Here is a 23,422-nt window from a genome sequence, read left to right as displayed (position 1 = left end):
AAAAAAAAAAAAAGAAACGAACCAAAAGGAGCCTATTCTAAGCATCTTTCGTATATGACAAAAAAACATATTGTAATATTTATCGTATCTAGCATCATTTCCCACTTCAGTTTCTTATGTTATCCGCATAGGAAATATACTGATAGTTGTAGCTTCATTGTACAAGAGATAATAGGAAACAATTTTTACACCTCTATGCCAATTTCTGGCAGACATTCTTAAAGTAAAAAAAGAAATAAGGCTCTTTCAACATATAACGTGACCTCTGAAGCATTATATCGTCATCGTGTTTTAAGCATTTTCGCATTCGTAAGCGTGAACTAAAATATATTTCTGCGTAATGCGAAATCACAAAAAGAACAAGTTATACATGCTCATGAATATATATACTGCCTAGTGTTGGGCACATGTTTAATCTACAGATAGAGGGAAACCTCCCATAACTCTCCTTCCTTTAGTAATAATTGCCAAAGGTCTTCCATAGGAAATATTTTGACTAGGCTTGCTTCCATCTGCTCACTAACTAACCTCTTTTTTTTTCTCCTTCTCCCTGAGTAGTAATACTATTCTATCACCATATCCTTATGACAATACTTCCTTAGCATTAATCATGTGTTTCTTCATATGTGTCTGCAAATTCTATACGTTTAACATAACTGTAAAAACATTGGGAAGGCATTCTAAAAGTGTAATATCTTATTCCTCCTTCCCTTGTCATGTTTCCGCATCGTATTTTCTTCTTTTTATTTCATGTTATTCTTGCTCTTTTTTCTTTTTTCCTGTTCCCCCCTTATTCACTGGATACTCTTCTTGGATCTTCCTATTTGTTGTGTATTCTATTATGTATCTTTATACTTCTTACTCTTCTTTTCATTTCCTTGTACTGGTACAAGGTGTTCTTTTTTAAATGTGTGCTTTGTGACTCTAATTTTTCATATTCTTTATAGTATGACACCAGAGGTGTTTGATGTTTCCATTTCTGCAAATGACGCCAGTGTCCTCCCCTTCCTTCCTTTTGATAAGGACTCTGGAATACCTTGTGTCACTTCTTTGTTTCCTGTTTTTATCTTTGTTTCTGTGTTATATGATACTTTATTTTATATTCTGGGTATAGTGTTGTTCTTGTGGCTGAATTTCATTTCTATGTTCACGGTCCTGTTAAATTCTTCCCTCTGTTTCTGTTATTACCCCACTTGTGATTTGATAGTAATGTTTGGAATATGTGGTAAGTATTCTGTATTGACTCTTTCTAGATATTTTTGTTTATCTTTCTATGATCTCTTGTATATAAGTGTCGCATCCATTACTCGTATTTAATCCTTCTCGCTACTTTTATATATTATTTCCGCGTATGCAGATATATAAGATATAAGTAATTTTGAAATTCTCCCTTTTTTATGGTATTATACTTTCTTACATCTCTTGTACTCTTGCTGTTACTTTCTTTCCGATCTTTGGTTTCATCCTTCTGGTGAGCTTGTTATTAAGGCTGTTTCCCCCCTTCCGTGGCTTCCGTTTTGATTTTCTACTGTATGGTCCCTCCTTCCCATAGACAATAGAAAGACAAGGATGCAGTATAATTCATCCTTTTCTGTATTCTAAGTCTCTCCTGTAGGAGTGTCATCTCATGCGTGTGTTGACGACACTATTATTATAATTTCCGTCTTTCCCGGATCTTTATGAATATTTTATGGTTGCATTATTTCCACGTCCACACTTTCCTCTTTTTTATATGGGGGTAATGTTTCTGCTGTTTCCTTCCCAATTATAATTATTCTCCGTTCTGATCCGTATCTTTATAGGTATTGAAACTCTCGTATTTTTATCCGGGCATTATTTTGTGTAATATCCCTCCTTCTCCATGTCCCGCTGTCTCCTTCCATCCAGATGCAAAGGTTATGTATCTATTGTTCTCTTCCCTGGTACCTGTCTTCCCCCTGTTTCCTCTGGCTTCTATTTCACTTTTTATGTGATATTCTTGCAGTATGCGTCATTTTCGTTGGTATCACTTCCTAATCGACTTTCGCCTTTTGTTGCGTCAATCGTTATCTATTTTATGTTAATGCGTTACTAATGCCATGAATAGTCTGACATCAGAACCTGATATGGCTGCTACTTCTGTTTCTCTTCATAATTGCTACTTATATAAGTTTGTTTCCGTCAGAGATATCGTAGGCAGGATGCATGCCTCGCCTTTTATCTATGACTGTTTGTTGTTTTCCGTATTTTCCTGTACTCTTTTGGCGGCTGTGTATTATCATCATACTGGGTATATCTTTATATATGATACTATACCGCCCTGGTTTCCTACTTTTTCTTTCTTACATAGCCTGTCCCATATGTTGTGGTTACAATGTGGTTATTTTATTAATTATATGGTTTTATTTATTACTACCCATGTTGTAAATGCTCTCTTAGTGTGTCCTTCGTCATAGGATTCCGCTGTTCCCCGCTTATGTGTCCGTTTGTGATTAATTGTATCAACTGTTAAGTGTTATCCTTAGTGGCTGATAGATATATCCCCTGTTTCATTTATTTGTTCATTCCTGTTTTCACATGGGTATAATTTTTCATTACGTATGCATTTTATGAGTCCGCAATGGTCCCGTATCATCCTCAGGGTGGTATTTACTCCTATCCCTATGTATATTTTCTTGATTCCTTTAATGTATCTGTGGTTCCTGGACATAGCTCCTCCACACGCACCAGCCCATTCATCCCTCTGTCTTTATGCTTGTGAAAGTGTTTCTCTGTGGAAAAGATGGGATAGTATCTCCTTCCGCTCTTATATTGTGATTTCTCCATCGCCGTGTTATTTTTTTCCACAGTCTCTAAGGTAGAGTAGTTGTTGCTTGGGGTTGATGGACTCAGTTAATTGAATATTCCCTCAATGTCTCCATCCTTGGAATCACTTCAATATGTCTATTATTATCAATAATTCTGTATACTAATTTTCAGGAGAGTGTCCCTCTTCTATTATCCCATAGAATTTTTGCTGTTTGCCAGAATGCGCAAATGACTTCCTCTTCATCATATACAACTCTGTAATTCTATTCGTGCCACCCCCCTCGCGTAGTGTCTTCTCTCATGTCCATAATATACATATATACGTATTTTTTGACTAATTAGTACTGTTTTATATGTGAGTCATAATCCTGTATTATTCACCTATCACTATTAACAGATAAATAAGGTAGGCATTTATTATGTTCCTTATTCCTGAGTCTCTGTATCTCTTTGGCATGTACCTTTGGCTTATTAACACGAACTCTATGTACAGGCATTTTTGTTCTGTTCCGCCTATGTTTCTGTGTGACTTTATGACTGCACGAATTATAAGCTAGGATTGATATCTGCAGCTGTGAGATATGAGATAGGACTTTTACAATAATCGACAGTGATAACTATAACGTAACTCTCCGTAGTGATCTGAATTTCATGGTGACACAATATCCTATCTGGACATTTCTCATATTTTCAAGTTTAAATACAATATATACTGTAACCTGCGTTGTGGTTGTTCATTTTTGTTTATGTAGTGTCCCTAATGTCGCGGGATTGTGTAATAAAAGCGGCTTTTTTATTTTTTCGAGCATTTGTCCTTCTCAATTCATCTTTGTTTGTTTCTCTTGTGCTTTCTGACAGTGCCAGAAGGATTCCTGTATTTGGTGGCTTTCTTCCTTTGATCTTGTTATTTCTTAAAAACAGATATATAATAGCAAACATTTATTTCAAGCCTTGTTCATATTTGTGTTTTATTTCATGTTGCTCCTGTGTATTGTTTATTCATTTCGAATACTCTGTTACTTTATTTATCGGTATTATGCCTTAATTGAACTCTTCCCTGTTTCTCTCTTCTCTTTCATAAAGGTGACTCCAATCCTGAAGTATACACAACGATTTGGCTGTCTGCTTTTTACTCTTGATATTGTATGTTCCATATCTTATAATATGTATCGAAGCCCGTATTAACTTATAAAGAGTATATATATATATTTATCCCACATCTCTCGTTTCACGATTCAATCGGAACGACAATAATGATAAACTACTTCAGAATACTAAATGTTACATAGGAATATTTCATGTCTCACTATGAGAAGAAATCATAACAAAAATATTAAGAAGAAGCCTACACAGAACATGAAAGAATCTATAAATATTATAATCATAACTCATCCTGATAACTATGTAAATAGAAATATTTAGAAAAAGAGCCAATTTTAAAGAAAAATAGAGATAGTACAGAATTACATAACTTCATAGTTTGTTTATTATTCCATAATACACAGATACACATAGTTTCCTAAATATACTTATCCTCATGATGTAGCCTTCTTATGACATCTCATATTGTATTCTATATAATTCAACCCTGTCGATTGGAATTCGCGTTTCTGATATCCTTTGATAACCAGAAACGGTACTTAACTTATTTATAATACTAATAATCAAGGGCCTATTCGAAGTAATAATTCATAATATTTGAATACGTAATAATCATTAATAGTATTATCTCCTTTATTGACTTATGCTTTATACAGTCTTAACAAAAGAGAGAGGATTAAATAACATCGGAATGCTTCAAAAAACATATCCTATATATAACTTCGACATTCACTGCACATTCTTCCCGTATATTACTTATGATATCTCCCCTTCTGTGTCTCCATATTTAGCATAACTTATTTGACACTTTATATTCAACGTAATATATATCGAAACAGTCCTACTTCATTGATTCTGAGGTAAAAGACAACTTTTTCTATTTCCGAAGTAGGATCACATGAATATAGAACATATTTCATCATACGAAATAGCCGATATTGCACTATTTTCCACGGTTCCAACTTCACTACATCAGTAATCATATATGTTAACTCATAATTATATATTATCGAGATGAACCTATTCTTCATATCTTCCCAGTACGCATACACCAAGAAAACGTTTTCATTGGAATGCTTCATATATATGTTCCTATATTTCACAGTTACAGAAAGGGAAATGAAGAAATTTTCTAAATTTAATAAGTACCTTTCACATAACATATCTCATATTAAATGTACTTCTCTACCTGTTCTAAATATATGTATCCTTCCGTACTGCGACATTCCTTAATATATATTTATTCGCCCCCTTCCATTAGTTTTCTTGTTCAAAAACATTTAGAGCTTATAGTAATACATAGTTAACACTCAGACACATAAACTAAATATATATAGACAGATAAGTCCATTTTTTACTTTTTTTGGAATTTAATACGGAAGAACAGGAAACAATTACCATGTCCATATTATATATATAACACAGGAAATTCCTTCTAACACACACACCCATATACCTACATGTCTCTCGGAATGTATCACTAATCTATTTATAATTACAACAACACCATATTGAATACATAGGAACGTTAAATTCACTTCTAATGCTCTCTGTTACCACTACAGTAATTGGTAGAAATATATTTAACGTATATTCGTAACATAGCGGTAACATAGTAATTATACAGTTAGTTGTACTTGTATACCATGACATTTGCTAACTCCTATAAAACAATAAATGATACACTACAACCATTTGATCTAAGGATAAGAAAAAAAAGATTCTGACAAACTGTACGCTGCTATCTCATGATAAACACGGGCTGCCAATACGTAACCTCATTTAATTTCTACAGGACTTCCTATTAATACCTTATCTAAGAAATTGATACTAACTCACAGAAACCTCCTTCCTTCATCCGAGAGTTACCCTTTTAAAAGACAGCCATCCAATAATCCTTCATTCAGGAATTACGTTTCATTCCCATTAGATTCAATCATTTTCCCTATATTTACTATATTGTTAATATATATTTCTGAACAGAAGAACTTAATATAACATAATAATTCAAAAAGCATATGTTTATTCATTTAATCTACATACATTCAGTGCCTATCCAGGAGCTACAACACGTCCTACTGTGTCTTTTTTAAACTCTCAAGAAGCAATTCATAAATACAACACATATTACGCGCAAATCGCAACGTCCCTAACATTGTAGAAAACGATAACATCAAGTTATACTACTGTACCATTACTCAAGAAGGGGAAACATTAACCTCCCAATTGAATTTTATCACCTTAAGAAATATTCTATGTGATATTAGAACTCTTATTAAGAAAAAATTACAAGCAGTATTTATTCTTATATACCGCCAAGGAGCAAAGATAATTTTTACGCTTTATTCCTACTATTGAACCAACTAATTCTATATATTATTATTATAGTTATGTATTAAATCAAAATAATCCCTAAAATGAAATTTCGCTCTGCTATAACAGAGCCTCGGGAAGGAAGAGCTAGAGACATATAATGTGTCATAACAATAAGCATGAAAGTATTTTATGTGCTTCCTCTGTCATTAGTATAGGATTCATAACGTGGATCACATTACTGTTGTATCCAACTTCTCATAATTTATCATCATCTATACGAATTAACACATTTCACTTAGTAGGTATAGCCCCAAATCACATCTTACTAACATTCTCCTAAGTATACAGCTTCCACATTTCAATATTCCGCACAAGAACTCAGTCATATCTCACTATAATTCCTGCTACAGATTCAATAGTTATCAGTGTAGCAATCTCTTTATTCCAATAAAGAAGAAACAATTTCTAAAATACTTATATTTCACAACTTCTGTATATAACGGTATATTACACTCCTAAAATTAGAGACGCTGTATCCAAACCTATGCTTGTTTCAGTTGCCCTTTTTGGAAGTTCAAACAAGTGACATATTTTCTTCAACATAGATATAAATTAGCACATTACTCATATAGATCCCACCTAACAAAAACATCTTCCTTCCATTGGCACTATTATTTTCTACTATTAAATTCATCCCTGCGTTCCAGTAATGACTATGTTCATAATCATAACATACCACTTCCATGTATAAGCACAAGAAATAAGTAGTTCTCAAAGGAAAGTTCATTCCTCCCAGCTACATATATACGTACAAATTGTCTCTAAATCCTTCATAACCCATAGACTACTCATACATTGCATTCTGCTTACTACCTACATTAACACACTCATCATGAAGAAATCCGACGCTTCATCCAAATCATGCTTACCAAAGGATATTATAACCAATGATGGTGAATTTACTGTTATAATATTATTATTTATGCATAATTCATCATAATGCACTATTTCATTATACAGCTTCCCTTGAATTATAATATACAACTTTGTGTACGATGTATAGGACTACTTCGCCGTATTTACTACTTCTACTCCTGATGAAGGAACAATTTAAGTATTACAACATATAACATATTAGGCGAATGTATGGAGACTAGAGAATATGAAGGTACGCATTTTAATAATTTAAACTACCATAAGGAGCTTATGAACAGGACTTGTACAAACAACTACAAATAACATCAGGACAGTAGGAAAAAATTGAAAATGTAACGGCTTCATTTCTAGAAACTGCTGTACATATCTAAATTTCTGAACATATGCAGAAATAACTAAATCCTATGGAACTAAAGAAACAGATCCTACTAACACAACTGACGTTGCTAACTTTGTGAAGGACATATTAAGATTAATCAGGAATGAATTAAGCATCATCTTAATGGAAATAACGATAAATTAATGAAACACACTAAGAATGATCTAGAATCTCAAATTACGGCGCAGACGGCTAAAAATTACGATTTAAATAAACATAAACTATATTAATTCAATTACGAATTGGCATTTTATGACTTAACATGATTGCAATATTTATATGAATGTTCTGAAAAGTACTGTTAAACCGGAAAGGAATTTAATTCCGTAAAAGGGCAAAATGCTACATAATCCAGAAATGCAACCCCTTCTTGTATAGTAAGCACAAATACAAGTCTCTTTCCTGTGCTCAGAATATCTGTCCAGGATAATGTCCTTTCTTTGACTACTATTAGGACACCAGGGAATTCGTACCGTTAATCAGATCCCGTTGACACATATATACACGTACTAAAAAGAACAATTCATCTATATCTAACTTATCTGAAGATATATCTACTACAGTTGCTAGGAAGGAAAATACTATGGACATAAAATATTCCACATGTTCATACGTTACGCATACTGTATTTCAGAAGAAGACTTCAACGTTCCCATAGTCTAAATATCGTTCACTCACGAAAATCGCATTAGCAGCTTCAGGAACTGTACACAATTTTGGACATCATAATTTATAATCATAAATTATAGATTTCATAACTAATGGTAAATCCATAAATGTCGTCCTAATATCTGATCTTCCCTCAGTGACATCGGGGGAAAAAAATTCAGAGGCAGGAGAACTTCTAAAGAATAATACTCTTATTCCACAATATAAGCGCCCTGTATCTGAAGCACATGTGACGGAAGCAGGAAAGTCCTTTAAAAGCGCAGAAATAAGAAAAGGACTGGAGCGATACCGTAAGAAATGAAAACGATATACGAAAAGAATGAATTCACTCATTGTATAATCTGAGAGATAAACACAGGAATAGGATATACAGATTCGGAAAGACAGCCCTATACGTGCCGATACAAGCTTCCTAATTTACATATTACGAGGACTTTCCGTTCGGAGAGTTGTTCTAAGTCTTAGAGTATTCGTGTACAAGATTTTCGCTTTCCATGTATTAGAACGCATAATAGAAATTTACTACACACACAATATCTTGATGCTTTTGAAGCACTTCTCTAAAAAATTGATACTTAAGAATTCCATACTCCGTAAAGGAAACTTTATACTATTCATACCTAGCATAGTTCAGACTTCTGGTATTATGCTTACATATTGCAACGAAAGCGGAACAGGAAGAAATGGAACATCGCAATCATAGAGAATTCCGCCAATTAGAGAACTAACGTCCAGAATACACAGACAAAAATTCTCAAACAGAAACAATAACAATAGCTTATGAAATTTCATGAGGCCATTACTATTAGACAGAAATATACTATGAAACCATCTAGAACCGAAACATGCATCCGCATCATAGGAATCAGTTTCCATCTCTAATAAGATGCTACAACACATGATACCCGAAATTAATGAAATCCCATTAATATGAGGAGCCAGATGCTAATAGGAACAAACGTTGAGGATATCATACTATACTTTACAGAAATCTAATAACCTCCGCTTCCCTATGTATTTTCATTAAAGAATAATACACAATCCAAAAACAAACGTACCTATTTAACGTTGCCATTATGAATTAGAAATCATGAGAAACCTATAGATTCAAGCATGGTGACTTAGGAAGTTTGTTCACACACATCTGCAATAACACATATTCACATGCACCAGTGACAGTTTCTACCTTTCATATATGCATTTCGCGTATGTCTATTAATAAGAATAAATAATCCTCATAGGGTGTCCGTACTCTTCCGATTTTTATTTTTTTTTTTTTTTTTCTTCTTCCCTATTTTGTATGACAAAATTGAAAAGTTTTCTCCGTGAAGAATGTTGGCCTTTTTTTACGACGGCGTGCATGTTACCATCACGTTCTAAGGTTGTGCCCAGGGGTTACACACCGGGGGAGGATTCATTGTTAAGCGGAAACAATTTGCAGTTAAAAGGGGGGACATAAAGAAAAAAGCAAATTTTACAATTGGTTCATTTGCCCTTTTTAATTAATCTGTCCAACGGAAAAATTACAAATCATGTGTCATTTCTTAAGTTTAATTTTTACATGGATGGGGTGTCCCTTTATTTTTTTTTTTGCCTCCCCCTTTTAAGGCGAAATAAAAATGTTAATGGACCTTTTAAATAAGCCCAGTTCAAATGTGTGCAGTGAACTGATGTAAGAAAAAAAAAAAAAAAAGCAATGCCTGCAAAGAGGTAGCATGCCATTCGCCGGAACGTAACAATGATGCAAAAATACATGCCACATTTCTGATTAAAAAGAGTAGAATAGTTTTAAATGAAGACATGGCGAAACAAGCATTTTTGAAAGTAATCCTTCTGTGTTCCTCCTTTCCCCCTTTTTTTGGATTCACCCCATTTGTATGTACCCGTCGCTGACATGTTTAAATTGGTAGAGCACTCAAATTGGAAAAGAAAAAAAAAAAAAAAAAATAGAATATGTCAAATGTGTAAAAATATCCAGGCAGAATTTAAGGACATGACGAGTACACTGACGTAGGCCCCTTTTGCATACGTCGTGTCCAAGGAGGATTTTTCCCGAGGCCTCTTCCATTAACACAAGAAGAATTAGAAATAATTATTTCTATAAGAATGCATAATTCGTTTTAGTCACCTTTTTCGCAAAATTGCTAGAGGGACACAAATTCGAAGACGCTTTTTTGAGCATTCAGATGGTACTTTGCGCACGCAAAAATAAGCGGTAGGGATGGAGAATTTTCCGCTTCTGGCGCTACTGCGATTTACTTTGCATGGCCGACATTGTTGGATGTTATTTTTCCCAGTTGCATACTGTACATATACGTACACATGGAGGCGCGCATGTACCTATGTGTGTGTGTTTCCCAATTCGCCTCTTCCCGGGCACACGTGACGCTGTGAGCTCCCTGCATTTGCTACGTGTACACATTTGTGCTCTACTTTTACTGCTCCATTTTTTCGTGCTCCACGTTTTCCACCCCCGCTGACGCCTGTATGTACATGCATACGCGTGTGTACGCATATGTTCACATATAACGTACCTACACCCATCCACATGGGGGATAAATGAACAAAGGCATCGCTCCGTAGACATCACCGCAGCACACAAATTAAGAAAGGAAAAATTAGCCCGACGCGTGGAGGTACGTGTTCATATAAATGTCAATACGTGTATAACTTCCTCCCCCCCCGAGGCGGGTACATTTCATTTTTGTAATTTTTTCCCCTCTTGAATTTTCTAAATAAAGTGCATCTGTGTGTGTATATGTCACATGTGTACCACTCGCGAGGCACTGTATCCTTCGGGTAAAGCGAAGCAGGTTTTTTTTTTTTTTTTTTTTCACCTTCCCTGCACTGCTTAAATTTCTCCCTGGATTTGTAAGCAATAGCAAGATGGGCAATGTGTGCACATGGTAAGGCTTCAACGAGTTAAAGCGCAGAAAGGAGGTGTGAGGGAAGCGGCCCGGGTTGTCACTTGTGGCAAAACAAAAATAACAACTCGAAATGAGAGAAAATAGGATGCATCTCAAGATGGGAAGGCCGCCGAACGACGATATCGCTTTATTGCAATTTTTTTGCTTTTTTAAAAAAAAATGGCACTGGATCCGCCTGGCTGTTTAGCAAGTGCGGAAGAAAAAGGCGGAATGAGAATAAACAAATTGGCGAAATGTGCAAAGTGTGCGAACATGTCGCGAGGTGCATAGCCACGTACAGCGGTGAAAGCAGCGAACTGGGAAGGGGCACTTTGAGAGAAAGAATTGACGAACGGACGCTTCTCTCGGCCAAAAGAGTATGCAAACGCAGCATTTATGTTCTGCGCCGGCAGAAAACGTATCGCCAAGTGCAACTCGAAACATATGGCGAAGTACATGGCAAAGCACATGGCGAAGCATATGCCGAAGCACGATTTACAAAAAACCCTTTCACAGTGTACACTATTACACATGTTCACGCGCATTCGAACGTACTGTGTGTACTCGTGAGGCATAACGCGTTGCCGTCCGCGAGAAAAAAAAAAAAAAAACGAACAAATGAGCAAATGAACAAATAAGTTAACAAATACACGGACACGTGAACAGGCAAATACGCAAGCGCGTGAACAAACAAAGACACAGTTGCGTGAACAGATAAATGATAAGCGAAAAATAACCCCTGCCGATGCTCATTCCCCATTTTCCCACACCTTTCGAAGGAGACAAGGGAAAGGAATTCCTAGCGAACAGAACACATCAACCATGAATGACGAAGATATACAGAAGCAATTCGAAAAGTATGAACAGAATGTACAGCGGAACAGCAAAAAAAATATTCTCAGCGATAAATCCAAGTGCAGCATCGATGGAGAGAAAAGGAATTTGTCCAGCCCCTCCTCAATGAATAAAAGGGAAGACGGAGGTTTCCAATCTAAGCCAGCGCACAATGATGCCCAGGAAGAGAATCAACTCTCCGGAGCGAATCAGTTGCCTTCCCCAGCTGCGAAGAAGAAAATACTCATAAGTAAGTCCCGTCCGCGTCATGTCGCGGGGGTTGCGCGGATGCTCCGAGGCTGTGCGAGGGGTTCTCCAGTGGGGGAAGTTCGCTTCACTAACCCGTTTCACTGACCCGCTTCACTGACCCGCTTCACTAGCTCACTTCTCCACACCGCTTCACTTGTGACCTCCCCCCACGCAGGTGAGGAGTACTCCAGCGATGGAGACGAAACGGAGTGCCTGAGCGAAGTGGACAAGAAGGAAATGGAATTGAACGAATCGGACGTAGCGAACCTCAGCGTCGGCCAAAGCAAGCGCCTGTCAGTGAGCGCAGAGGCATACGGAGAGTGGAATAAAAAAAAACTGAACTTTGTCCCAAAGGTGTACAAAAAGGATGAAAGCGAAAAAGAAAAAATAAGGGAAGCTCTAAATGACTCCTTCTTATTTAATCACCTAAATAAAAAAGAGATGGAAATCATCGTGGACGCCTTCTTTGATGAGCATGTCGAGACAAATGTCAACATAATTAACGAAGGCGATGAAGGAGATCTTCTCTACGTAATCGATGAAGGAGAAGTGGAAATTTATAAAATGAAGGAAAACAAAAAGGAAGTATTAACAATCCTAAAGTCTAAGGATGTCTTTGGAGAATTGGCTCTGCTGTATAATTCGAAAAGAGCTGCCACTGCAAGAGCCTTAACCAAGTGTCACTTGTGGGCACTGGATAGAGAGTCATTTACCTATATAATCAAAGACAATGTCGCTAAGAAGAGAAAAATGTACGAAGATTTCCTCACCCAGATTTCTATATTGAAAGATATGGATCCATATGAGAGGTCCAAAGTTGCCGATTCTCTAAAAACGAAAACATTTTCAGATCAAGAAGAGATTATTAAGGAAGGGGAACAGGGAGATACTTTTTACATAATCATTGATGGAAAGGCTTTGGCAATAAAAGACAAGAAAGTTATTAAGACTTATAGTAAGGGAGACTATTTTGGAGAGCTAGCCCTTCTAAAGAACCAACCCCGGGCCGCTACGGTTAAAGCCAAAGATACCTGCCAGGTAGTTTACCTCGACAGAAAGAGCTTTAAGAGGCTCCTAGGACCCATAGAAGAAATTCTCTACAGGAACGTCGAAAATTACAGGAAGGTCTTGAAGGAGTTGGGCCTCGACACGGCTTGCATTGAGGGAAACTGACCCACGCAGGGGGGGAAGCGGTGATGGGGAAGCATTGATGGGCAAGCGGTGAGGGGGAAAACTACGAAGGAGAAACGTGCCGTGTGAAGCGTCCCTGGGTGAGGCGGTTTCCTAGCGTGTCGTCCTCTGCGCGAGATACTTTGTCCAGCTTTTAAACGACACGCGTAAGGCAATGGGTGCCCATGGATTCGCGGAGGTGAAGGCGGTAAAATGAATTGAGTGGTGATAAGTTGGAATTGCCATGGGACGCCTCCCCCCGCGCAGCTGATTCAACCGGAAGCAAGTTTCCCCCCCTGGATCAAGTTCGCCCATTTCATCAATCCCCAGACAACTATGTGGACCCTGTTTACACATTTGTGAGGCCAATTCTGATCCCAGGAAGGGGAAGGGAGAGAAAAAATGCACACCTTCTACCGATTTGCAGCGGGGCTAGTAATTCCCCCCGTTTGCCATGCGGTGGGGAGAACAAAATTGTTAATTCTTTTTTTATTCCCCTCCCTTGTGTTCCCTTTTTTTTTCTTTACGTTAAAAATTTGACTCATTTTAAGATTTTGTAACTCTGTGTGGAAGCGAGGAGGTGAAGTGGCGAGGGAGAAGGGGCGAAACGATCACACAGTCAGACGGCCATACAGCCATGCAGCTATACAGTTCCGATGGAACACCGCGGAACGACGTTCCTCCGGCTGTCCGACTCCAAAACGATGGCACCACGTCTGGAGACACCAAGGTGGCCAAAATAGAATGAAAAACAGACAACCCAGTTTTTTTTCCGTTAAAAGGAAACTGTCGCCCATTTAATGGCATCTCTTGTGTGTCCTTTTTTCCAGCTTGGATGCCCTGCAATATTTTTTTCATATTAATTATGGGCAAGTGTAACAAAGTGGTATGTCATCTTTTTTTGGAGGGGATGAACATTTTGAACGTTTAAATATTTTATTCGCTCCCTTTTAATCGTTTAGCCAAATTCTCAATCTTTTTTCCCCGTCCAAGTGGAAAGGAAAATGGGAAAAATGCTACTTCACTTCCATGTTAAAAGAAAATGGTCACGTGAAAATTCTGCACGGTTAATGATGAAAATATTTTCCGCCTGTGTGACAGCGCAAAAACGGGCGACAATTAATTGGAGAGAGAAAAAAAAAAATAGCCACACAGTCGAGCAGCAAAAGTTGACACAACCAATCTGAGCGAACAGCCAAAGTGCAAGGATAAAATGATGAAAAAAGTCGAGATGTTCAAACGCTCAGTATCGCTAGCAAATCGCCACCAGCGCAGTTCCTCGTTTCCCCCCCATCGAAGGAAAACTTTGCATACTTTCTCCTCACCCTTTGCAACATTAAACGAGAAGCGTAAAAAAAGAAAAAAAAAACACACACAAAAGAGACGCAAAAACGGCGAAAAAACGCCAACGAATGTTGCCGTGGAAGGGCCCTACCCCCCTGTGAAGCGGCAAATATGAGGATGTTAAATCTGTGTCTGCAGGGGACTCAAAGTTGATTCAGACTTCATAAGATATACCTCATCGGTATGCATTCGACATAGTGCATCCACGGACATAGTATGAATAGCCACACTGCAAACAACTTAACACACACGAGGTCACTCCAGAGACACCAACACAGGTGTTATTGTATGGACACTAGCCAAATTTATGACAAATAAAAAGGCAAAATGATAAGCTTGGCCACAGGCATACTCTATTGCACGTACGGCCGGAACTTGGGGAATTTCGTCTTCAACACATTTTTATTTTTTGCGAATTATTTGAATTGCGTTTGTCTCGTTTTGAAGAAGGTAAGTTGCGCTCAACATGTGTATCATAACCCGGTTGCTATGGTTCTTATGGGTGGAAGGATGCCTATACCTACATAGCGGCAACAATTGTTCCCTGCTTCTCCTCCACACACCTTTTCCCCGCAGATATCATGCCTATTCAACAGAACGAACTATAGAGAGCTATGGAGTAAACGTGAAAAATGATAATACCACATTGTGTTTCGTTTTTTATTTTATATTTTATTTTGTTTCATTTTTCTTCATTTTGTTGGCATTATTTCCCTTTTCGTTCCGTTGCCCACGCAACGTTAAGGTGTCTGCACATGCGTATGGTGAAGTGAGCTGCGCCTACGTCTGCCGCGACCGTACGACGTGAAAAAAGAAAAAAAAATGCCCACATGAGCAACACCTATGTGGGCAAATGTGCTTGTATCAAAATAGGCCCGCGCGCAGAATTACCTTCCGCGCTACACCATTTGGAGGGCCCCCCCAAACACCCAACGTACCTTTCCCCCTGTACACAGGCTTGTGCAACATCAAGCGAGCAAATCTCAGTGGACTCCAAATAGAAAATAAAAATTTAGGCCTCTTAAGTATTGCCAGCATTAACACTGTAGAAACGTTAAACAAATCTCTCCTCGAAGTGGAGACTGAAATAAACGAGCGTCTGTCCACAGAACTGGAGGATTCTTATGACGACCAATATAACTTCGTACGTGCTCTACCACGCGCGCGAACGGATGGGCGAATGAACGGGCGAACGGACGGACTAACGTAGACTGGCAAACAGACCCACAACGAGGTGCACATGTCCGCAAATTCTCTCATGCATATAGCTCGTTTCTTTTATTTCCTTTAACCCCATCAGGACTTCATTGACACGGTTCAAGAAAGCGATTTGGACGAGTAAATGCGGGGGATCCAACAGACGGAGAAGCAGGCAAAGAAGCAGGCCAAGGTAGTTTTTCCTCCAGTAGGTCCCCCATCCCGCTCTGGACAAACTTCTCCATTTAAAGGTTTTAAAGAACACCATTTCGTTTAGTTTTCTTTTTCCTCTTTTTTTTGCTGTTTTCTCCCTTTATTTTTTCTCTTTTTTCCCGTCTGTTTTACTCCATCTCAATTAGCCTTATAATTTTCTGCACTTCTTGGACCTTTTCCCTATGCCATAAGTAATATCTGCAAAATGAGCAAATTGTTAAAAGGAGGGTAGGGATGTAGCAATAAAAAGGCCATCGCGCACAGGTGCAAAGAGGCGGTGATGCAGGTGTCCCCTCATTTGACTTGGAAGAGATTCACCCGTGATGTGTGCAGCGAAGTGTACACACGGGTACAAACCGGAATGGGTGACGTCGTGGTAGACAGCATATCAGCGGGTGGCTTCGTACAACGACAACTCCCAGTTGTAGTTCCCCTCGTTTTGTTCGCTTTACCTGTTCATGTCGCTGTTGTTACTCTCCTGTAAGAGGGATAGCAGCTGCTTAACCAGCTGAAGGTTAGTTTCGAAATGGCAAAGGAAGAAATTTCTCTTATTCTGTGAATAAAGAAATAAATTCTGTTGCAACATATTTATATATTTTACAATTTCATTTGTTTTCCCCTTTTTGGAAGAGTTTTCCCTATTATGTAGCCGCCCCATGATATTGTCAATTTTGTCCTTAACCCTGTCCAACAGAATGGTACTTGTGGCCTCTTCTTCCAATATGTATATCTCATTTAAGATGGCCTTGTAGAGTAAAAATAAGTAAAATGGGGTGGACTCCCTCAACAGTTTTTGCTCATTTGCCTGACTAGCCTTGCTCACCGCGTCATGACACCTTTTTAGTTTTCTTGCAAAGTCCTCACGAGGTGAACAACTCTCCGCACTTTTGAAGGAATCCATAAATACATAGTTACTAAATGAGTAGAAAAATAATATCAAGTCATACTTCCCCATGTCATGCAAATTGGTATGTGAAATGTACTTCTCGTCTTCTTCCTCCAATTTGTTCGCGTTGGAGTTATTTTTTCCCTCTTTAGTGGGATCCCCTTTCCCCGAAGGTTCGCACTGTCCTCCAGACGAACATCCAGTCGCTAACCCATCCAAGTGAATATGTCCCGTGAGGTGATCCAGTAGTTCCCTTTCCATACACCTGATATTGTCATTTTTTACATTGGACATGTTAATATTGAAGAGAAGGTTGATTAGCGGGGGGGCTGCTACATGTTCGTAGCACTTCCTAACAACTGCACACAGATCGACATAAAACAAATCATCCTTAATGTTCGCCTTTATGTAAGAAGACATTATTCTTACGACTTGGTCATAATTCATGCTGCATAGTCTCCCTTTCAGTACAGGAATAAATTGCGTTAGAATGCTTTTGCCAGAATGTAGTCGGCTTACAACGCTCACTATTTTTAATATTTCCTTTACGTGAAATTTGTCCAAATTTTTTAATATATCATTGTTTATACAGTCCCATTTTATTTTACTGAAGTTTTTGGACTTATATGTGTCACTCACGCATTTTACAATTAGCTGCGTTGGTGTGTTAATAACGCCTCCTGTTAGCAATCTTCTGTTGTGTGGCAAACTGGTGAGGGATACAGAAATGAAAAGGGGACAAAAGGGCTTGCCATTTTTTCTATAAGTTAAAAGTGCGCAAAATTTTCTTATACCTTTAGCGTTTCCCCAACCTGAAGGGACCATTGAGCGAACGGGCGCTTTGCCAAATTGGGCTCACGACAGAGGAGTATATATATCCTATGCGATTCCTTCACTCGTCACTACAAATGGATAAGGAGAAAGGAGGGTGTCAAAAATGGAGTAACAAATGACGCGGTGAAAGTGACCTTTTAACTTCTGCAACGTTTGAAAAGAGATCGCGATAATGAAGGGCCAGAAGTTAGCCATAAAATATTTTTCTCTTTTGTTTTCTTTTTTTTTTATTTTATTTATTTTTTTATTTTTTGTTTTCCCGTTTCTGCATTTTTCACCTGAACAGTTCCTAAAAAAGTGAGCAGGCAATTTCTGGAAAAATTGTGAACCAGCGCGGCAAAGAAAAATTATAACTACCATTTTAGCAAGGTTCCATATGAGGCACACGTGCTCTTCTTTAAAAAATAAAGGTTAATATGTCTATATTTCGCATCGCTTAACAATTTCAAAAATGTAGAAAAATGCTAATTTATACGCGTACGATTTGCAGTTTTACGCATTTGTATGGGTTGCTGCCTTCTACCAATTGCGCTGCTCCTTTTCCGTTGAAGTAAAGTGTCAATAGACTTTTCCGCGAAAAAAAAAAAAAAAAGAAAAGCTCCCACAGGGCCAACATCTAACATTAATACGACGTTGATGTCTCCTGGCGAGCTTTATTCGTAGAGGAAATAAATAAATCTTCCAAAAAAAAGCCACCTGAAAAAGGGGGAAAAAACAGTTTAACTTTCCCCATTGTGTACGGTCTGAAAGTGGGCACATGTTAGTGTAGATACATTAATGCGCAAAATCAAGGAAGTACTGTGTTGCACCCTTTCTTCGTAATGTGCATTTTATTCCTTTGCGAGAATTTTCGAATATACTAAAAAAGATGAAATGAAAAAAATTAGGATGCATGTTGCTAACTACATGGGTAAAGTTTTGTCCAACCCCATGTTTCCCTGTCCATTTCCTAAAATATCGAAATTTTGAAAAATCCTCGTGCCAACCTGAGAAACGGCGACATTTGTACATATCCTCATACGCAAAAAAAATAAAAAACTCACACATCTAAATAGGAAAATATATACTCCCCCCCTACACCCCTTAGTCAGCCACTTTCTTAAAATGGACCAAGGGGTGGAAAAACTGCTGAGCCAAATTAACGACCTGGAGTCTAAGAACCGGTTGATTCACATGCAAATCGAGGAGATGAAAACCACTGAAAAGGAGTTGCAAAAAAGTGAGAAGGAGGTAATATCCCCGTAGACACACAACTTGCATTAAAAATTGGACAAATTCCCCCTTCAAAAGGTTCTCCCTTTATCCATCCCGTCCTCCGATTTTTGCACGATTAAAGTATTTTTTTTTTTCTCTTTCTTTTTCCCAATCATGCTGGCTAGCTCGTGTCAGACATAGAAAGCATCTGCAAGCATCTGAAATGTATGGAAAAGGAGGAAATCGAATTGGTGAGGAATTGCCCTGAAGAGGCTTCTAAGCAGTGGGCGTCTGCTCAGTTTGCACTTGCGCCATGCCACTTATGCGTATCTCTATACACATGCAACATACGCTTCTATTTCCATCACCACAAACACCTCATTTCCAACCAATCAGAATAACGACATAATCCGCGTTAACCTAATATGCAAAAATGTGGAAGCCACATTGCACAACGAATTTGTGAAGGTCGAAATAGCAGGTTACTTCTCTAAGATGCGCCGCGTTATGGGAGGTTTTTGCGAAAGTCGACCAAAATGGCGGCATTCATTTTTTGCACCCCAATTCTTTTATCCTCTTATGCGAATACATTCCTAGCCCATTGCACAGATGGGAGGAGGATGGTGCTTAGCTGTATCCCTACTGGCAGTCAAATAAGATGTAGTAGGGTACACCAAATGAGTATAAACTACTAAAGTAGAAACCAAACATTGGTGAACCTCTCCCTCACATTTCTTACTTAACTCCACCCGTAGCTCAAAAAATCAATCAAGTATATTGCCATGAAGAAAATGACAAGAACATCAACACCGATTTGGGAAAAAGTACCGACAAGGTAAAAGACTGTCTAAATAAAATGTACCATTCCAATGACGACTTGATTGCGTTAAAGGAGGTGCGAAAAAACAATTTTCTCGTAAATAATATTTCGATAGAGGACCTGTACGAAATTTATGAGGTAAAGAGGAAAATTAAAAAAAATGCATATCGTGGGTTGTCCCATCTTTCGAGCACGTACTATGACTGTTCGAGTTACTCCATTGTAAGGGTGTAGTGAAATGCGCCCCAATGGCTTCTTCCCCTACCGAAGCATTAGGCCATTCTATTTGCCTTTCCTTTCTGACTCCTTTTTGAGTGCGATTACACCTACCCATTCACACATCACACAAACATGAAACGAACAAACTGCGTACTCACGACATGTAGGACACCAAAGAGCAGTACCAAGAGAATTCCTTCAAAAATCAGTGCCACAAAATTGCCATTGTTGATTATAAAACTCATTCGTACTTTTGTAACCCCACGCACTTGATACACATGGTAAGGAGGAACGGAAAAAAAAGAAAAAATCACAATTTCAGTTTTGTAGAAGATTTGAATTTTTTTTTTTGTTTTCCCCATTCTTATAGACAAATATGCTAACCGAAAAAGTAAGAGCGAGTACCCCTGACCAGAATTTTAATGTAAGTGGGAAACGTTAAATGGAGATGCAGCTGTTGCTCCTAGCTGCGCGGTGTAGAGTTGCAAAAATGATACCCTTTGCTTACAGGCAGAGGTATTACCCCCCACAAACAAACCTACGTAAACGATTCAATTTTCAGTTTGCGAGCCTCGCCAGCTACTATGGATTGGACGAAGGAAGAAAGAAAGAACGGATAGAAAACTTCGGCTTGTCCGAGTTGAATAAAATAATGATAAATCATTACAAGGCGAAGAAGATTAATGTGAACAGCTCTGCGTGATGTCACCAAATTGGTGGTATGGCAGTGGAATAGGTGTTCTTTTATGGGTTCCCTCTGCATGATTCTTAAGGGGAATTCTTTTATTAATTTTTTTTTTTCTCTTTTTGTTCATGCTGCAATGTATGAGAACAATTGGGTTAAAGTGTGGACTACCTCTATCCGTGTGAACTAATTAGTATGGCCATCTTGGCCCTGGCCATCCCTCACGTGTATAGCTTTCCCTTTACCGATCCTACATAACTGTAAATTAAATTTTGCAGAGTCGCTTTGTTCCTCTTAAAACGTTTCCCAGTTAAGTGTTAGTTGTTAACGTGGGCACACTCCAGCTGCTACGCTGAGCTGTGGTATCGTCCTCCCCCTCAATTTTGTTTATACCCCGTTGTCCGTCCATTGTATTTTCCCTCTCATCTTTTCTTTTCCATTTCGTTTTATCCTAATCCTTTGGATCGAAAAAGTTCCTTGCACACCTGAAGCGCCAAATTTACGTATGGGGAATCCTTTCCATAGGGGCGCAGCTTTGTGTTCCCACATTAACATATTAGCCTATTCGCGTATTATTCGGGACATTTTCACGAAAGTTGCATAATTTTGTTCGTGAACGTGCAACTCCCTCCAAAAGGGGGAAAACTACGTCGCGATGTGTAGACGCATTCAAATGTTTTGTCATAGCAAAAAAACCAAAAAAAGAAAGAAACAAACAAAAAAAAAACAAACAAACAAACTGACACTCAATATGCACAATAGCCATCCGCTGGCAAACAAGTGGTGAAAGGAAATTAGAGCATCCAGCTGTCTGTTGCATGCGAAGGCATACGTTGGGGAACTGCACAAAGCGGCAAAGAAATGAAGTACGAATTGCAGAAAATGATATTACATCCATTTGCATAGATAAGTTAAAGAGGCCGAGTCGTAAGACAGCGTGGCAGAAAAACAAAAGAGATAAAATAAATGTGAGAACGTGGAAGCATCGTTACCCTAATGACGCAAAGCGATGAGTCCATTTCTGCTCCTCCTTTGGCGATGGTTGTAATTTTAATTAGGTTATAACAATTTGGGCATTCACGTGAAAACAGGACCAAAACTTAATTTTTTTATATGGAATACATTTTTCTTTTTTTTCTTTCTTTTTTTCTCTTTTTATTTTTTGCCCTTTTCGCAGCGAAATGAATCTTTATTATATCAAAAAATAAAGTCGTAAGCTTTTTTATATCAACAACGGAACAATGCAAAAACAAGTTGCTACAAAACGGTACGTTTTTACTTCACACTGAATTAAGAAGTATGCGCGGGGGATGGGGGGGCGTGCAAACAATTAAAGATGTGTATTCGTATGTATACGAGTGGATTCACGTGCATTCGTATGTGTGTATGCGCAAGCGCATACGCATAGGTATACGTCTGCGAAAGAGGCTGCCAAAATGTCTGCGCGTACGAGTCTGCGCAAGAATGGGAGGTGCGCACATATACATGTACACAAGTGCAGATGTGCACATGTGCATGGTCCCGCCAAACGTCAGAGGAATGCTATCTTGATAAATTTTGGGGTACATTAAAAAAAAAAAAAAATAAAAGACCAAGCGGATCTGCATGTGCAATCCGTCGCGAAACCGAGCAACTGAAGCAACATGTACACACCTACATTCGCACACCTGCACAGTCACACGAATTCTCGCGTGGAAGGTACCCCCCCCTCAACTGAGTAGGGGCGTGTCGGAGAGGTCGATTTTTCTACATATTTTGCAGGCATTTTCGTCGTGGCGCTCCCCAAGGTCACATCCACATCGTCTTGAAAACACTTTCGCCGTCTCGTCCAGTCTATTCATGTCACATGGGGTGACCGACTTGTACGTGTTATATATACCCTCTTCATGGGCAGGCTCACTGAGCTTTGTAACTTGTTGCACAATGCCGGTTGCGTCCGTTGAGAGAGTTAACTGAGAGGCCGTTTCCAATTTGTCGCTGTTGTTATCGTACTTGTGTGATTCTGAATATATGTCCGAATTTGATCTGTTCAAATCGTCCAGATTTTGTTCATCAAAGGATTTATTTTCTTGTATAGGATAATCTATAACTTCATCATCTTTGACGTCTTCATTTTCCTCTTCTTGTTCTGGAGGCTCCTCTGCCTGATCTTCAGGTTCTTCTATATCTTCTGGAACCTGCTCTGGCTGTTCTTCAGGTTCGTTTTGCAATTTTTCGCGCTCCGCTAACTCGTCTATGTCTCTTCTTTTGGGTTCCTTTGCTTTGTTCTTTCTGCAATAATTTCCCATTGTGTAAGAAGTGATTCACTTGCTTTGGTTACCGTTGGCGGTGTTCCCTTAACGATTACACGACGTCGAGGGGCGTGCGCGCTGGGCGTGTAGTGCGTGTGTGCACAGTTTAGTTGACGCAGGTAGAACCTCCCTCAGTCTTCTATAAGTTTAATTTCGTTATCTGTGTACTTATCTCTGTACATGTAGACGCGCAAAGGCGAGTGTGTGTGCGAAATCGTGAAGGTGTGGGCGCTTTAGTGTGTGTGTACTGATTTATATCCACCTACACGGGCCGTCTTAATTCGTGTGAATTATTATTCTTGCGTGCTCGACTAACACATAGGTGTTCATATATGTCAATATTATTTGACTATATATTGGATTAATTCGTAAATTTCCTGGTGCTTCATGAG

The 23,422-nt window shown here is 38.5% G+C and overlaps 6 protein-coding genes across 6 annotated transcripts; 3 read left to right on the top strand and 3 right to left on the bottom strand.

Annotated features, from left to right (window-relative positions):
• Positions 1–4,703: 4,703 nt before the first annotated feature.
• Positions 4,704–4,970, bottom strand: C922_00775 (hypothetical protein; the record flags this gene model as incomplete). Its single annotated transcript, XM_008816387.1, has 1 exon — positions 4,704–4,970. One exon carries the CDS (start codon positions 4,968–4,970, stop codon positions 4,704–4,706), a length of 267 nt encoding a protein of 88 aa, XP_008814609.1.
• A 6,946-nt stretch (positions 4,971–11,916) lies between these two features.
• On the top strand, positions 11,917–13,350 carry C922_00774 (cAMP-dependent protein kinase regulator; the record flags this gene model as incomplete). The annotated part of the gene is made up of 2 exons (XM_008816386.1): positions 11,917–12,178; positions 12,353–13,350. 2 exons carry the CDS (start codon positions 11,917–11,919, stop codon positions 13,348–13,350), a joined length of 1,260 nt encoding a protein of 419 aa, XP_008814608.1.
• A 1,668-nt stretch (positions 13,351–15,018) lies between these two features.
• C922_00773 (hypothetical protein) lies at positions 15,019–16,033 on the top strand (the record flags this gene model as incomplete). Its single annotated transcript, XM_008816385.1, has 4 exons — positions 15,019–15,141; positions 15,268–15,310; positions 15,648–15,835; positions 15,992–16,033. 4 exons carry the CDS (start codon positions 15,019–15,021, stop codon positions 16,031–16,033), a joined length of 396 nt encoding a protein of 131 aa, XP_008814607.1.
• A 196-nt stretch (positions 16,034–16,229) lies between these two features.
• Positions 16,230–17,812, bottom strand: C922_00772 (hypothetical protein; the record flags this gene model as incomplete). The annotated part of the gene is made up of 2 exons (XM_008816384.1): positions 16,230–16,299; positions 16,554–17,812. 2 exons carry the CDS (start codon positions 17,810–17,812, stop codon positions 16,230–16,232), a joined length of 1,329 nt encoding a protein of 442 aa, XP_008814606.1.
• Positions 17,813–18,925: 1,113 nt separating this feature from the next.
• On the top strand, positions 18,926–20,757 carry C922_00771 (hypothetical protein; the record flags this gene model as incomplete). Its single annotated transcript, XM_008816383.1, has 7 exons — positions 18,926–19,051; positions 19,201–19,266; positions 19,412–19,496; positions 19,771–19,973; positions 20,222–20,335; positions 20,425–20,478; positions 20,617–20,757. 7 exons carry the CDS (start codon positions 18,926–18,928, stop codon positions 20,755–20,757), a joined length of 789 nt encoding a protein of 262 aa, XP_008814605.1.
• A 1,691-nt stretch (positions 20,758–22,448) lies between these two features.
• C922_00770 (hypothetical protein) lies at positions 22,449–23,027 on the bottom strand (the record flags this gene model as incomplete). Its single annotated transcript, XM_008816382.1, has 1 exon — positions 22,449–23,027. The coding sequence occupies one exon, from the start codon at positions 23,025–23,027 to the stop codon at positions 22,449–22,451; it is 579 nt and encodes a 192-aa protein (XP_008814604.1).
• Between the last annotated feature and the right edge of the window lie 395 nt (positions 23,028–23,422).

This window comes from Plasmodium inui (genome assembly GCF_000524495.1).
Source record: "Plasmodium inui San Antonio 1 unplaced genomic scaffold supercont1.2, whole genome shotgun sequence".
In the NCBI taxonomy this organism is placed as follows: Eukaryota; Apicomplexa; class Aconoidasida; order Haemosporida; family Plasmodiidae; genus Plasmodium; species Plasmodium inui.
This window is presented reverse-complemented; position numbering and strand designations above follow the sequence as displayed.